The 14,515-nt window shown below is 40.5% G+C and overlaps 1 protein-coding gene and 1 pseudogene across 1 annotated transcript in view; one reads left to right on the forward strand and one right to left on the reverse strand.

Annotated features, from left to right (window-relative positions):
- Window positions 1–14,515, forward strand: part of LOC102254206 (histone-arginine methyltransferase CARM1-like) — a 206,584-nt gene that overhangs the window by 187,528 nt on the left and 4,541 nt on the right. Inside the window, exons 11-12 of the mRNA XM_014546316.1 lie at window positions 2,142–2,279; window positions 13,113–13,202. Of these exons, the coding sequence (XP_014401802.1) occupies window positions 2,142–2,279; window positions 13,113–13,202 (228 nt within the window). The remainder of the gene's footprint in view (window positions 1–2,141; window positions 2,280–13,112; window positions 13,203–14,515) is intronic.
- On the reverse strand, window positions 5,992–6,348 carry LOC102252421 (annotated as a pseudogene).

Here is a 14,515-nt window from a genome sequence, read left to right on the forward strand (position 1 = left end):
CTTTGAAGTTAAAAGCGTTATCTTTAACAGCTATAGAACATTTGCATTCTACTTTGTAACATAGCTAAATATATTTTGGTATAAAAGCGGTTTATACTACTTAGTAACTTATATAAAATTTGTCCCCCAAATCTTCAAGTCTAAATATACACTGAAGGTTATTATCTAAATTAACTGAGTGGTACACAGCCCTGACCTTTACTAGGACTTTCAATGGCTACTAGCTTTTGGGGGGGGGTTTCTGTCTAAACTCAGCTAGTGAAGACAATGAATGGACTCCGGCATCTCCCCCTTATTTTTTCTTTAAAAAATAATCAAGTCCCAATTTCAATGTCCAAAAGTTCTGAGTCCAAGTTTCAATGTCCAAAAGTTCATGTGTACATGCCAGCAATGAAATGTTGGTTCTGGATGGTGGAAAATGCAGGTCCGGTCCTTTCTGGTCTGGTCCTGGGCACGCTGCAGCGACGCACAGCTGCTGACTGCTAGCATGGCAAGGCGTCTTCCACCATCTCCATCTCTGAACTGTCTTTGTGGCTGGCTTTCTGAGATCCGTTGTTACAGGAATCCACATGGTCTTGTAGCTGTTCTCTGAAAGTATACAAACATATTCTCGACCAAAGGTTAAAGGAAAAAACCTTACTTGGGGTCTTTTCTTTAAAATGATCTTTCCCTGGCTTACCCTGGCATCATGTGTGTTTTTTCCCGGGTGTCTCACTATTAGCATTATAAACGAAAAATTTTTTCTCTAAATGTAATTTAGTTACAGGATCTATTTCCTTACATGGCATTTTTCCACTATATTTTTCCACTATCCCCCTTTTTTTGATTTAATTAGAAGACTTTTGGAAATTTTATAATGCAGTCTAGATAGCTTTAAATATTAATTTTTTGCACAAAAATATGACTGCTTTAGGTTCATAGCATGATAAGCAATTTTACCACAAAATGAAAATTTTTGTTAATACTTTTTGAACAATTACTTATTTCAAATTAGCTAAATTTAATTAATTTGAAAACTTGACTTTAATTAATTTGAAAAGAAAAAAAAAACACAAAAAAAACCAAAATATACACTGAAAATTTACCCCGCGCTTAACATGCACATACTCCCTATAAGCCAACATCACTGCCAGCTCCACGGCAAGTGGCTGCGGTGCTCAGAGCACAGCAAGATGTTCTCACTTCTTCATCTGAAATGAAGAACCTCAATTTAAACACTACCTCGTGTGCGCGCGCGCACACACACACACACACACACACACACAGGATATCTAAGCCGGAAGGGAGGTGGAGGTCATGCACTCCAGTAGTTTTCCTTTTTTTAGATTTTTACTAATTTTTAGAGACAGACAGACAAACAGACATTGATGTGAAAGAGAAACATTGATTGGCTGCCTCCTTAATGCCCCCCTGCCAGGGATCGAGCCCTCAACCCAACCTGGGCATGTACCCTGACAGGGGATGGAACCAGCAACCTTTCGGTGCACAGGATAATGCCCAACTAACTGAGCCATATTGGCTAGGGCTCCAGTACTTTTTCTTGCTTCCAGAATCTTCATCAGGACCCCTGAACAAGTTGGCATGAGTCATTAAGAGCCCAGACCCCAAACTTCTTAAACAAATCAGTTCCCAATTTAACTGTTATTTTTTGGGTTTCTCATGAACTTTGATTCAGAAATATGTCAATGGATGGGAAGCCTGGCTCTCCAGTTGCCCTCCATGTGACATTGGGCAAGTCCTTTAACCTCTCCAGGCTTACTCCATAGGGTTGTTGTGTAGATTTAATGGGCTAATATACATAAAGCTCCTGGGACAGTACACAGCACATAATAACTGCTCAATAAGTTGAGCTATCATTATCTTAAAAGGGATCCATAAGTCAAAAACCATGAAAATTATCTATCAACCTAAGTCCCCAATCCAATCCTATATAATAAAAGAGTAGTGTGCAAATTGTCCCCTCGACCTGAGTTCTTCTGGGAGTTCAACCAGGGGACAGGCCGGCCGGGGGGAAGGGAGGGAGGCCCCGGCCGGCAGCCGCTAGGGACCCTACCAGTGCACGAATTTCATGCACTGGGCCTCTAGTCCATTAATATAGGCCTGGAAGATAATTGGCTTTCAACTCTTTTCTTGCCCTACAGGGTAACAGTTTGGCTGTCCACAGCCCCAACCGAGCCTCTGACCCACTGGTACCAGGTGCGGTGCCTTCTTCAGACTCCTCTCTTTGCCAAGGAAGGGGAAACCCTCTCAGGGAGAGTGCTGTTCGTAGCCAATAAACGGTAAGCAGGAAAGTACAGCCGGGATCCCACCGCTGCTTGTGGGTGGGAGCAGAAAAAAGCTGGCAGGCCCCTGAGACTCCAGCACTGAGAAATAGCAACTTTCCAAAGGCCTGGCTGAATGTCACAGGGTACCCTCTGCCTCAAAACTGGCAGGGTAGATGTCAACTGCACTGCGTGTGGCAAGGAAGAGGAGCTTGGGGTAACCAAGGGCCATGTTCTCCACCTGACCGTGGAGGAAAGAAGGAAATCCACCAACTCATGGGAACTCTTGCCAAAGGCTTGAATTACCAAGTGCCTTAAACCCCATGTCAGCTTCCTGGCCTCACTTACACCTGTCCAGCCACTCAGCCCAAATTTAGTGAAACCAATCGGCACTGCAGGAGCGGTGTATGGTGTATCAGGCAGGACTGGCTGCTTCCTGCTGGTCATGGATTTCACAAGGTCTCTGCAGTAATTACTTGGATTTATCTCCTTTTTAATATACTCTATTTTCTTTTTGCCTTGTTGGAGCTTCTCCTGGGTGCATTAGAGGAGAGAGGAGGAGCAGACTGGGTCGAGGACTCAGGATATTAAGGGTACTCGGAGGTCATCTCATTCAACTGTCTTCCCTCCCTACCAACCCCGCTTCCTTGGGCCTGTGCTTGAGCAGTCCAGGAGCAGAGAACTCACCACCTCCCAAATCAACCCTTCCACTTTTAAAAGTCTTTATTTATTAAAAAATATTTTTTATTGATTTCAGAGAGGAAGGGAGAAGGGGAGAGAGATAGACACATAAATGGTAAGAGAAAACCATTGATCAGCTGCCTCCTGCATGCCCCACACTGGGGATCGAGCCTGCAAGCCTGGCATGTGCCTGGACCGGGAATCGGACTGTGACCTCCTCGTTCCTAGGTTGATGCTCAACCACTGAGCCACGCTGATGAGGCTCTTTGTTTCTTTAATTACAAAAACCTAACATGCTCATATGTGAATTCAAAACTACAAAAGTGTCTCCAGCCCCCCTGTGCTCCCACCATTTGCCCCACTCTCCAGATGTGACCCATTGTCTGTTTCCTTGGAGGTGGCTTTCTGTGCGTGTGCCAACAAGTAACATCCTTGTGGGTTGGTTGTTGTTGTTTTATAAGGAGATTACACTAGCAATCTGAAACTTAAGATTTCCCTTAGTACTAAGTCCTGAATTTGTACAGATAGATTTGCTTTATTCTTTTAATAGATGCATAATAGTCTGGGGCATGGATATACCAGAATGTTATTCTTCAATCCATGATTGATATTTAGCTTTCTTTCTTTCTTTGCTATTGTGAAAAGGTTTGCACTAAATATTCTTGAACATATAGCTTGCCCGTGAATATTTCTAAATGAGATGCCTAGAAATGAAAACGCTGGATTAACAAGTACATACTTGTTATAGTCTGGCAAATTCTACCAGTTGCCGCTCACACCAGCAATGGCTAAGCCTGCTTATTTCTCCACATGTTTCCCTAGACTGAATGTTGTCATTCTCTATGGTTTTTGCTAATCTAATAGCCCCAAAAATAATTTTTTAAGTTGCATCTGGTTGTTTTGGTTTGCATTTATTGATAAGGTTAGGTAACTTTTCATACAGTCTTAGGCTATTGATGTCTTAAACTTTAGATATCTCTAATTATTACAAAATTATTCTTACTGTTGATCCTATATCTTACTTCCTATAAGTTCTACTAATTGATCTTAGTTATGTCTCTGAATTTTTAGAAAATGGTCTATTCCAACCTTCCAATGGCAGTTGTTCAAATATTTGGAGGGTTTTATGAAACATCCTTTCCATCTCTATCTTCAAGCTAACATCCTCGACTCCTTCCTTCTATAAGAGTGACTTTGAAATAGTCTGAAATTCTAAGTCCACTCCTCTGGAAATATCCAGGTTATCATTGTCTGCTTTAAAATATTTCACTAAAACTAAATACAGGACAGCATATGTGTTCTGATAAGTGGTGGGTACAGAGTGACAGCAAACACTGCCATTTTGAGTACTGTACTTATAATAATGTAATTAAAGTTTAAATTAAGTCTAGGGGCCATTTTACTTGAGTGTTTAGTCAATTAAAACAAAAATTATTTTTATATGATCTAATTTTAGGTTATATTAGTGTACAGCTGATTTTTGTCAGCTTTTTAATCTTTTTTTTTGGATATTTCTTTAATGATTTAAGAGAGGAAGGGAGAGGGAGAGAGAGATAGGAACATCCATGGTGAGAGAGAATTATTGATCAGCTGCCTCCTCCATGGCCCCTGCAACCTGGGCATGTGTCCTTGGACAGAATTGAACCCGCGACCCTTCAGTCCACAGGCCGGTGCTCTATCCACTGAGCCAGACAGGCTAGGGCTCAATTTCTTGTATTTATTCCACTCATGCGTTTATCATGTTATTTTTAGTTCCTTACTAGAGCCAATGGATTATTTTATTTACTTTTAAAATTCTTTTGTGTGATTTTCAAATTTAATAGGCAAATTTTTATTCAAAAATTATTAAGCAGAAAGAGGCCAAGGATGTTCCCTTTCTTCAAAATTTGAATAGCCTAATCTGCACCCTTTGAATTTGGTTAAGGAAGTAGTCAAATGAACCCACCTGGACTCAGGTCCAGCCCACATCCTCCATCCAGTCCAGAAAGAAAGATGACCTGACTTTTGTTGAATGTGATCTCAGGATAAGCTTAATCTCTAGCTTCACCCTCTTGGCCCAGTCCAATAACCCTGCCAAAAAGGGAAAAAAAGCTAATTGGATGATGTTCTTATTAGTTTTTAGTGAAACTTATTTTCCCTGCTTTTATACCTCATTGGTAACATTCTGCATATGTTTTACACATCTTCATTTTCTCAATAGTATGTCTCGAAGATATTTCCATATCAGTACTTTGAAATAGTTCCTTCTCTTCGTTGAGTTATTGCATTTCCATGTCATGATCTTCTTCCATAAAGGTTATTATTGCTTCCTACAGAGAGTGAGGGCTTAAGTGTGGTTTTAAAAATTCATAAGAAAATATTTGCTCACGTATTTTATTTGTCCCAAGACATCATTTACCTGATGTGTGTTTTATATCTGTTAGTAAATTTTGCTTGCTCTTTTTCTACTTGTTTTCTAATAATATCTTTGTATGAATGTTATGGTTGTTCATCATCCAATTAAAAGGACACTTCTGAACAGCAATTTACAAGAAAGAAGTTCCTGTGGTAGAGAAAGATGTGATTGTCTTCATGCTATCTGTCTTTCTCACTCACACTCTCTCCTTCTGTGCTGCCACAGAGTCATTCTGCTTCCTGCAAATATGGCTCCTCTGTGAGTCTTTAGATTGTTCCACATGTTTAGTTCTAAGAGCATTTCTGGCAAAGTCTTCTTACCCCAATTCCTGCATAAGATGTTACAAATAAGGAATCAAGCTTTTTCTTTGTGGTTCTTAAGTTTTATTCAAGAACTCACACAAGCCGAGCCGGTTTGGCTCAGTGGATGGAGCGTCCGCCTGCGGACTGAGGGGTCCCAGGTTCGATTCCAGTCAAGGGCATGTACCTTGGTTGCGGGCACATCCCTGGCCCTGGGCGTGCAGGAGGCAGCTGATCAATCTCTCTCGTTGATGTTTCTAACTCTCTATCCCTCTCCCTTCTTCTCTGTAAAAAATCAATAAAATATATTTTTTAAAAAAAAGAACTCACACAAAATGTGTCAGATAAGTGAGTTTTAATCATCATCTTCCTCTTCTTCATCCTAGTTAATCTGGAAGTAACGCAGTCCATAACTCTCTTTGCTTTTAGCAACTATGTACAACCAGTCATGGAGATTGTTCTTCTGCAAATATTTTTTGGTGAGATATTTCAAATACCTTTTGGAAATAGGCACCTCAGAAGTTACAGTGATCTTGCTCTTGCTTCTTTCCACCTTTATTCCCAGCTTTTTCATTCACTTTGATTCTCTCCTGAAGAAACTGCTCAAAAAAGCAGCATCCATGATTCCATCTTCTACAGGGTGGGTGCAGTCAAGGTTAAACTTCAGAACATGCTTCCTTTTTTTGACCCCCTTTGCCACAAGCTTTTTAAGGAGGAATTAAGCTTTTGCATTTCAGAAAATGCTCTTTGCTGTCAGGGAGTTTGTTATTGCAAGCATTTTCTGAGATGTGCTGTCCCTGAGCTCTCCTGCCCTTTTTTGCATTTCTGTATTTTTTGTTTTGTGTGGCTTACAACCAATTGCAGGTGCTTTTACAGGCCTTGCACATACGTTGGAGACAGCAGATTATATCTTTCTCCTGATTTTACAGAAAATGAAGTCTGCGGTCTACAGTATCTTTCTCTTCTCCTTGCTTTTGGGTAGCTTCCAGGAGGAAAAGTGGGAAATGCTGATTTGTGCCATGTTCATCATGGAAGTTACCACTTTCTTCCAAAATCCTTATAAACCATCTGTTTAATGACCAGTTCTAAAAAAAAAAAAAAGTACTCAGTAGCAGCAGCCAACATCTGCCTGGAGTTTTGGACTTGGCCTTTTCTGCTTTGTGCAAACCAGTATTAACAATCTTTTGCTTTCAAATATTTATGTTTCTAAGGTACCTTAGGGTATAATTAGGTAAGTAATTTTAAGTCATTTATTCTCTCATTACTTTTTTTCTAACATATCTTGGGTTGCATTCTCAATCATATTTTTCTACCCTTTTCTCCTTGGTTTCCCTAATAGATAAGAAGAAAGCAAACCATTTACCTCGCACACTTGCCTCATGACTCCCAGGGCTCCCACAGTTCTCTATCCCTTACTGTTGCACCACTGTTGCTAGCTGTTATTTGCCTACATGTGAGCTTCCCAAAAAAAGAGCCCGAGTCTTACTCTGTAGTGTATCCCTCTTCACTTATTACATTCCAGAGACTCTGCAATATTGTGGAGTAAACACCTGAATGAAGGACTCAGAAGCAGATGATCCCTTTCTTATTAAGAACTTAGTCTGGTGCAATTGAAAGGAGACCGTAAAATGTCCTGGGCATATACTACTTTGCAGGAGGAAGAAAGGAAGGAGGGTGGGAGGAAGTTCTTTATCTCACTAGACCAGTTGCCTTGTGTAGTGAATGAGGCCAGGTTTTGGGGTCTCATGTGTCCTGGTTCTGTCTAGTTTCTTTAGTACTAGCACCCCAGTTTCCTGACCTCATCATCTGTAATGTAGAATTTATAATAATTATCTCACTAGGCTTTCGCAAATACTGAAGGAGAGAAAATAGTAATTAACACGTAGTAGGTCCACAGTATGTCTTAGTTGTATCCATTTCCTCTTCCCTTAGTCTCTTTCTTACTCTCATTGTATCTCATCAGATTTTTTGTTTTATAATTATTGTTTTTCTCGGTATTTCTACAGACCTCAACACTTTCTGCATGTCTGTGTTTTCACACTATTTTCCCAGTAAGGTGCTATGTCTTTGTTCTGCCTTGGATAGGATCTCCCCTCGCTTATTGTCAAATAATCTTTTAAACTCTGACCTCCTGGGAGAACTCCCTCTGCAACCACACAGGTGTGACAATGACTGACCTTTTCTCCCCCCCCCCAACCCCCCACCATTTGTGATTGTATTGTTAGCATTTTATTTTTGACAGCCTGCCATCATTCTTGAGCTGTCACTCATTTTATTGCTCTGGACAATAAAGTAGAACTTACGTTTTTTATGAACTTTATGAAATTTATATCCCTAAAGTTTACAGATATGATCTCCAACATTTTTTGATCATGTGGACCTATGAGTAAAAACACTTCATGTATGTGCTTCCCAAGTATACTAATATTTCTCTTTTAATTATGTATATGTTCTACGATAATAATAGAAAGCACCAACCTAAGCTCTCTATATAGATGGCTATTATACTAATATACACATGCATAAACATGTCTCTATATACACACATATAGAAACTCACATAATGTATATAAGATATACAAAACCAGGAATAAAAAGAATGAACTGAAAATTAAATGTAGGCTGATTGTTGGGTGTAACTCAGCCACCTATCTTGTGCCAGAATGTTCTGAAACATACTTTATGGGTTTGAGATCCCTGTGAAGGACTCTGTACCCAGGTTTGCCAGGGGATTTGGTTTGCAGAGCGTTTGGTGAACTTTGTGATTTACAGAATTTAAAAAATGCTGATCAAACTATTAAAGCTTTTGAAAGCTTCAAGTGCCGCTCCGAATGGTCTACCTTGGACTGCACCTAAGATAGCTGTATATTTGGACAGCTGCATCAGAAGGAATTATTGTGCACAGTAAGGCACTGTGAAGTTGTAGTGTGTGCTGGTATAGTTTTAAGTGACCTTTCTTTGTTCTGTAATGTTACTGAGAATCTCCCAGCACATGATTAGTATTACTTAGTAATCTTAAACCACATTATTTAAGGTACAAACAGAATCTTACTTTTGCAGAAACTGAGAAACTGTGTGAACATGACCGATAGCTTAGCTCTTAGCTGATGATTAGAATCCTGCATCTACCCAGTAATTTCACTAGTGTTCAACTTGTATTTGGTAAACAATTGCCTTAGTTTCCTAGGGCTGGTGGGACAAATTACTACAAACCAGTTGGCTTAAAACAACAGAAATTTATTTTCTTGCACTTCTGGAGCCTGGAAGTCTGCAATCAAAATGTCAGCAGGGCCATGCTCCCTCTGGAGGCTCCGGGCAAGAAGGTTTTCTGTGATTTTCAGCTTCTGGTAGTGCCCGACAACCCTTTCTGTCCCTTGCAGCTGTATCATTCCAGTCTCTGCCTGTCTGTACTTGGCCTTCTTTCCTGTATGTAACTTTATGTGTTCTCTCCTCTTCCTCTTCTTCTTCTCCTTTTCCTTCTCCTTCTCCTCCTCCTCCTCCTTCTCCTTCTCCTCCTTCTCCTTCTCCTCCTTCTCCTTCTCCTTCTCCTTCTCCTTCTCCTTCTCCTTCTCCTTCTCCTTCTCCTTCTCCTTCTCCTTCTCCTTCTCCTTCTCCTTCTCCTTCTCCTTCTCCTTCTCCTTCTCCTTCTCCTTCTCCTTCTCCTTCTCCTTCTCCTTCTCCTTCTCCTTCTCCTTCTCCTTCTCCTTCTCCTTCTCCTTCTCCTTCTCCTTCTCCTTCTCCTTCTCCTTCTCCTTCTCCTTCTCCTTCTCCTTCTCCTTCTCCTTCTCCTTCTCCTTCTCCTTCTCCTTCTCCTTCTCCTTCTCCTTCTCCTTCTCCTTCTCCTTCTCCTTCTCCTTCTCCTTCTCCTTCTCCTTCTCCTTCTCCTTCTCCTTCTCCTTCTCCTTCTCCTTCTCCTTCTCCTTCTCCTTCTCCTTCTCCTTCTCCTTCTCCTTCTCCTTCTCCTTCTCCTTCTCCTTCTCCTTCTCCTTCTCCTTCTCCTTCTCCTTCTCCTTCTCCTTCTCCTTCTCCTTCTCCTTCTCCTTCTCCTTCTCCTTCTCCTTCTCCTTCTCCTTCTCCTTCTCCTTCTCCTTCTCCTTCTCCTTCTCCTTCTCCTTCTCCTTCTCCTTCTCCTTCTCCTTCTCCTTCTCCTTCTCCTTCTCCTTCTCCTTCTCCTTCTCCTTCTCCTTCTCCTTCTCCTTCTCCTTCTCCTTCTCCTTCTCCTTCTCCTTCTCCTTCTCCTTCTCCTTCTCCTTCTCCTTCTCCTTCTCCTTCTCCTTCTCCTTCTCCTTCTCCTTCTCCTTCTCCTTCTCCTTCTCCTTCTCCTTCTCCTTCTCCTTCTCCTTCTCCTTCTCCTTCTCCTTCTCCTTCTCCTTCTCCTTCTCCTTCTCCTTCTCCTTCTCCTTCTCCTTCTCCTTCTCCTTCTCCTTCTCCTTCTCCTTCTCCTTCTCCTTCTCCTTCTCCTTCTCCTTCTCCTTCTCCTTCTCCTTCTATATGTATTTTTTTAATCCTCACCTGAGGATATATTTTTATTGCTTTTAGAGAGAGAGGGAGGGAGGGAGGAGATAGAGGTCAATGTGAGAGAGAAACATCGATTAGTTGCCTCCCATACACGCCCCGACCACCGATCAAACCCAAAACCTATATATTATGGGTTCTAACCCAGGATTTGAACCCACATCCTTTTGGTGTATGGGACAAGCTCCACCCAACTGAGCCACCTGGCCAGAGCTGTCTTTGTAAGATTTAAAATGGCAAAGAACTAGGATATTTTATTTGTTTGTTTTTAATACACATTGCCAAATAATAGGTTCAGAAGAATTGATAATTATTTAAGGCCCTATTTACGGATAGTTTTAGAAGATTATCCATTACTGGTTATTTAATTATTGCACATTAATTTGGGGGCTTACACTTGGCCTCCTGGGTACCTTTGCACTAGCATGACACTATTCCTGGGATAGAAAAGTGCATCATTTACACACTCATTGAAGGGTTTTGAGGACAAATCTCAGCTTTCGCTGACCAAACTGAGCCATAGCATGCCATGAGGTGACCTGAAGCTTTCTTTTTCTTCCATTAGGGAAGGTGGGACTTAGATCCTGGGTAAGGAAGAAGATTGGGCTGTGAAAAGTGACTCTAAAGGACAATGTGACTGAAAAGGACTGTAGCGGATCATACCTGGTATTCTGAAAAGAGCCTCGCTAAAGACCCTACAGCAAACCTTTACTGACTGTTTTTCCCAACCACAACAGGAACCATTCAGTTCTTAGTTGTGACGAATCTGACTCCCATGTGCATCCATAAGCATACACATTTGCACATACCTCGGAGTTCTATATTAATTATTTCAAATATTGTTAAGGAGGTATCTTTCATTTGGAAAAATGTATAGGTGTGTCCCTCCCTGACTTTTTTTAGATATTTTACTGATTTTTTTTTTTTAGAGAGGGGAAAGGAGAGGGAGAAAGAGAAAAAAGCACCAATTGGCTGCCTACTGCACGCCACCTACCGGTGTCGAGGGGCATGTGCCCTGACCAGAATCTAACCAGCTAGTGCATAAGATGATGCCCAACCAACTGGACCACACCAGCCAGGGCCCTCCCTGAGTTCTTTACCAGGCTGATCTCTCAGCCTTTCTGTGATTCCAGCAAGGGTTGCGCCTCTCCTAAGGAACTCATTGTTCCCATGTCCGGTTCACCTCAAATCTGCCATCAAGTATCACAGTAGGGAACTACTAACTGTAGGCCTCCTGGCAGAAACATCTTAAAACAAAGAAGTGCTGAGTCAACTAGATAAATTGAAACAGGATCAAAGGACATTGATTTTTTTGCAAAAAATGTATGGCTATATTTTCCTCTTATTTTGTTTGGCCCCAATAAAATCTAAAAGTTGAGGTACTGGTCACACAGGATCTGACATTATATTTAAGCCTACTCACGTCACTATCGGCAATGACAAGGTGGGAGTGAGGATGGAAGAATTTATATCACTCACTAATATCTGGAATTGAAAAAGGAAACCTTGTAATTAAGGAAATTTGAATTAAATAATGAATAATATTTTAACCCCAAGCATTTAAATATTAAGAATCGGAAAAGGTGTAATGAAATTAACACTGTCATACTTTGTCAGTGAGGAAGTAATTGAAGACATTCTGACAGTAGGTATTGGGAACCTTAAATACATCTATATGCTTTAGCCTGGTGAGTGTACATCTAGGAGTATATTCCAAGCAAATAGTCATAGATAGGACACAGAGCTGTATTACAAGAATTTCCTGTGCAGCAGAATTTCTGTCATAAAACTGGATTTGTGTTACTATGAGTAATATCTTATTATAAAAATATAAATATTTAGCAATGGGGAATTATTAAATAAACTGGTAGCCCTGCACACGAATCCGTGCGTGAGTAGCTCACTGCCACTTGCCTCAGCTGGCCACCCCGCCCACCGCCACTGGTAGCTCTCTGCCACTCTGTAGCATGCTGCCCCGCCCTCCTGTAGTTCTCCCTGCTGATAGCTCGCTGCCCCACCCTCCTGTAGCTATCAGCTGCTTGTAGATTGGTCGTGACATTTACGGCGTCCCGGCTAATTTGCATATTCCTCTATTATTATATTAGATCATGCTATATCTACATTATGCTATTGAGAAACACATTTTTAAGAATTATAACATAACCCCTTGCTAATGTTAAGTAAAATAAGGAGGTATGAAGGTCTTTTTAAGCATCTTTTAGGTAAAAATTTACATCTATAAATACATACAAGAAAAAACATAGAAGGGAAGTGCTCTGTAATGTTAACTGAATTTTTGTCTAGTGGCATTATGGGTTATTTTATTTTTTTCTTATTTTCTCATTTTTTTCTACAGTGAATACTTAACACTTATAATCAGAAGAAATACATATATTCTTGGGGGAATGACTAATAAAAATCCTATAAACAGGTCCCTTCAAGGTTAATCATCAAGAATATATCATATTACTTGTTTTTATCAGCCACTTCCTCTTATTATAATTATATGAGCCTTCATCTGAGGCCTCTTAAAATCAATCACATTTGTTAGCTGTTTTATGTGAGGTTGCTATTTTAATTTAGGCAATCCTTTCATGATTAAGATTGTATTGGTACAATGGTGACCCATAAAGTGTATCTGTTACTTAAAGCCATTTCTGTCTTTGATGTTGCTAAAGCTTTTTTTTTTTTGTCAAAAAAATCACTTTGACCATTCAGAATACCATTACCTTTGTAATTTTTAGATCAAGAAATTATAACTATTAAAGTCTTCTAACAAATAAAGACTTTAATTGCACCAACATTAATAGCATCTAAATAAATACACTTGGACATGTATAATATTAATATGTACACTTAAAACCCTCATGAAGTAGGTATGTGTAGAAGATGCTCTAAATGTATGTGAGTAGCTAACCAGCCTTGGTAGATGATAGGTGTATATTTGTTTTTGCCATACAGACAGAGCTATGACATTCAGATCGTGGCACTGGTAAACCAGACGGGTTTCAGATCTGGGAACATCCTTGATTTAAAGAACCCTTTCTTCAGGTAAGAAATGTTTGCATCCATTTCACACCTATGCATACAAAATCTCAACTGACCATATGACCAGGTAAAGAGGTTCAGAATACTTCCATCTTTCCTAAGAGGAGAACAAGCCTCTACTCTTCCTCTCTGAGGAGACTTTGTTCCTGATACCGAGTTGAATATGTTATGTGGCATTAAACAAAATCCAATATTTAACAATCTGGCCCTAAAACAGAGAGCCCTGGAGAGCTCCGCAAAGTGAATTCTTGTTCAGCTGAGCTGGAACGAGCTGTGTGACCCCAGGCAAGGTCACTCTTCTTCTGGCATTTGCTTTTCTCATCTGCAGAGTTTAAGGATGACCTCCTATGACCTTCATTCGCTGAGGGATGATTTTTATGTAGTAGCATTCCAATTACAGCTTACACATGAGTCCATTTAAAGTACATTTTTGAGACTTTTTCTGAGGTCATGTAAGCCAGGACATACTTCTCTAGATGTGCAGAGTTTGTCTGACACAAAGAACTTGCCACAATGAAACAGCTACCACACATGTTTCTGGGAAAACTCCCTATCTTTACAACCATTCAGTATGAGGTCATTAAAAATCCACACATGAAATCAACCACACAAATAAAACCACTGGACATGGTTACTCTTTACTTCCTTATTAAAAGGAGACGTGTCTCATATATTATAATGTCTCCCTAAGACTTTTATTCAAAGCATTATGTCTCTATAGCACTGAAAAGCTTAAAGAGAAGAGGGAACTCAGGAAACCAAGCAAGAATTCTTTGGCAGAGATGGGAAAATGAAATTTTGACCTTGAGGCAGGGGAGGGGAAAAAACAGGCAAAGCTTTTGTGTGGGGTGTGCCAGTTGTTACACATGGTATGATTTCTGAAATCCATCGCCAATTAAGTATGTGAATCTCATCTTTAATTCTGAGGCCAGGGAGGAGTCCTCGCTCCCATCCCTCATTTACATACTCCTGCCATGTAAAGGGAAGGACATGGGGTTTTGGCCGGAGAGAGCAGACTAGTACCATTTAACTTGCCTAGGCCTCAGTTTTCTCATCTATAAGATGGGATAAACAACACAAACCTCACTTGAGAGACTGCAAGAATTCCCGTACCATGTCCCAGTAATTAGTGCTCAATAAATGTGAGTTTCCTCCTTTCTTCCTCCCTTTCCTTCCTTCCCTCTGCTCTCCAACTCTCTCAATAAGGTAAATGGGAATGATTTGTAGTTCGTTCCAAACAGAATCATTTCGATTTTGGAAAAGAAAATCGGTGTCTGGAGGGTTTTAGAAAGCTCACCTTTTGAATGCAGGAGCCA

Source organism: Myotis brandtii, unplaced genomic scaffold (genome assembly GCF_000412655.1).
Source record: "Myotis brandtii unplaced genomic scaffold, ASM41265v1 scaffold44, whole genome shotgun sequence".
Classification (NCBI taxonomy): Eukaryota; Metazoa; Chordata; class Mammalia; order Chiroptera; family Vespertilionidae; genus Myotis; species Myotis brandtii.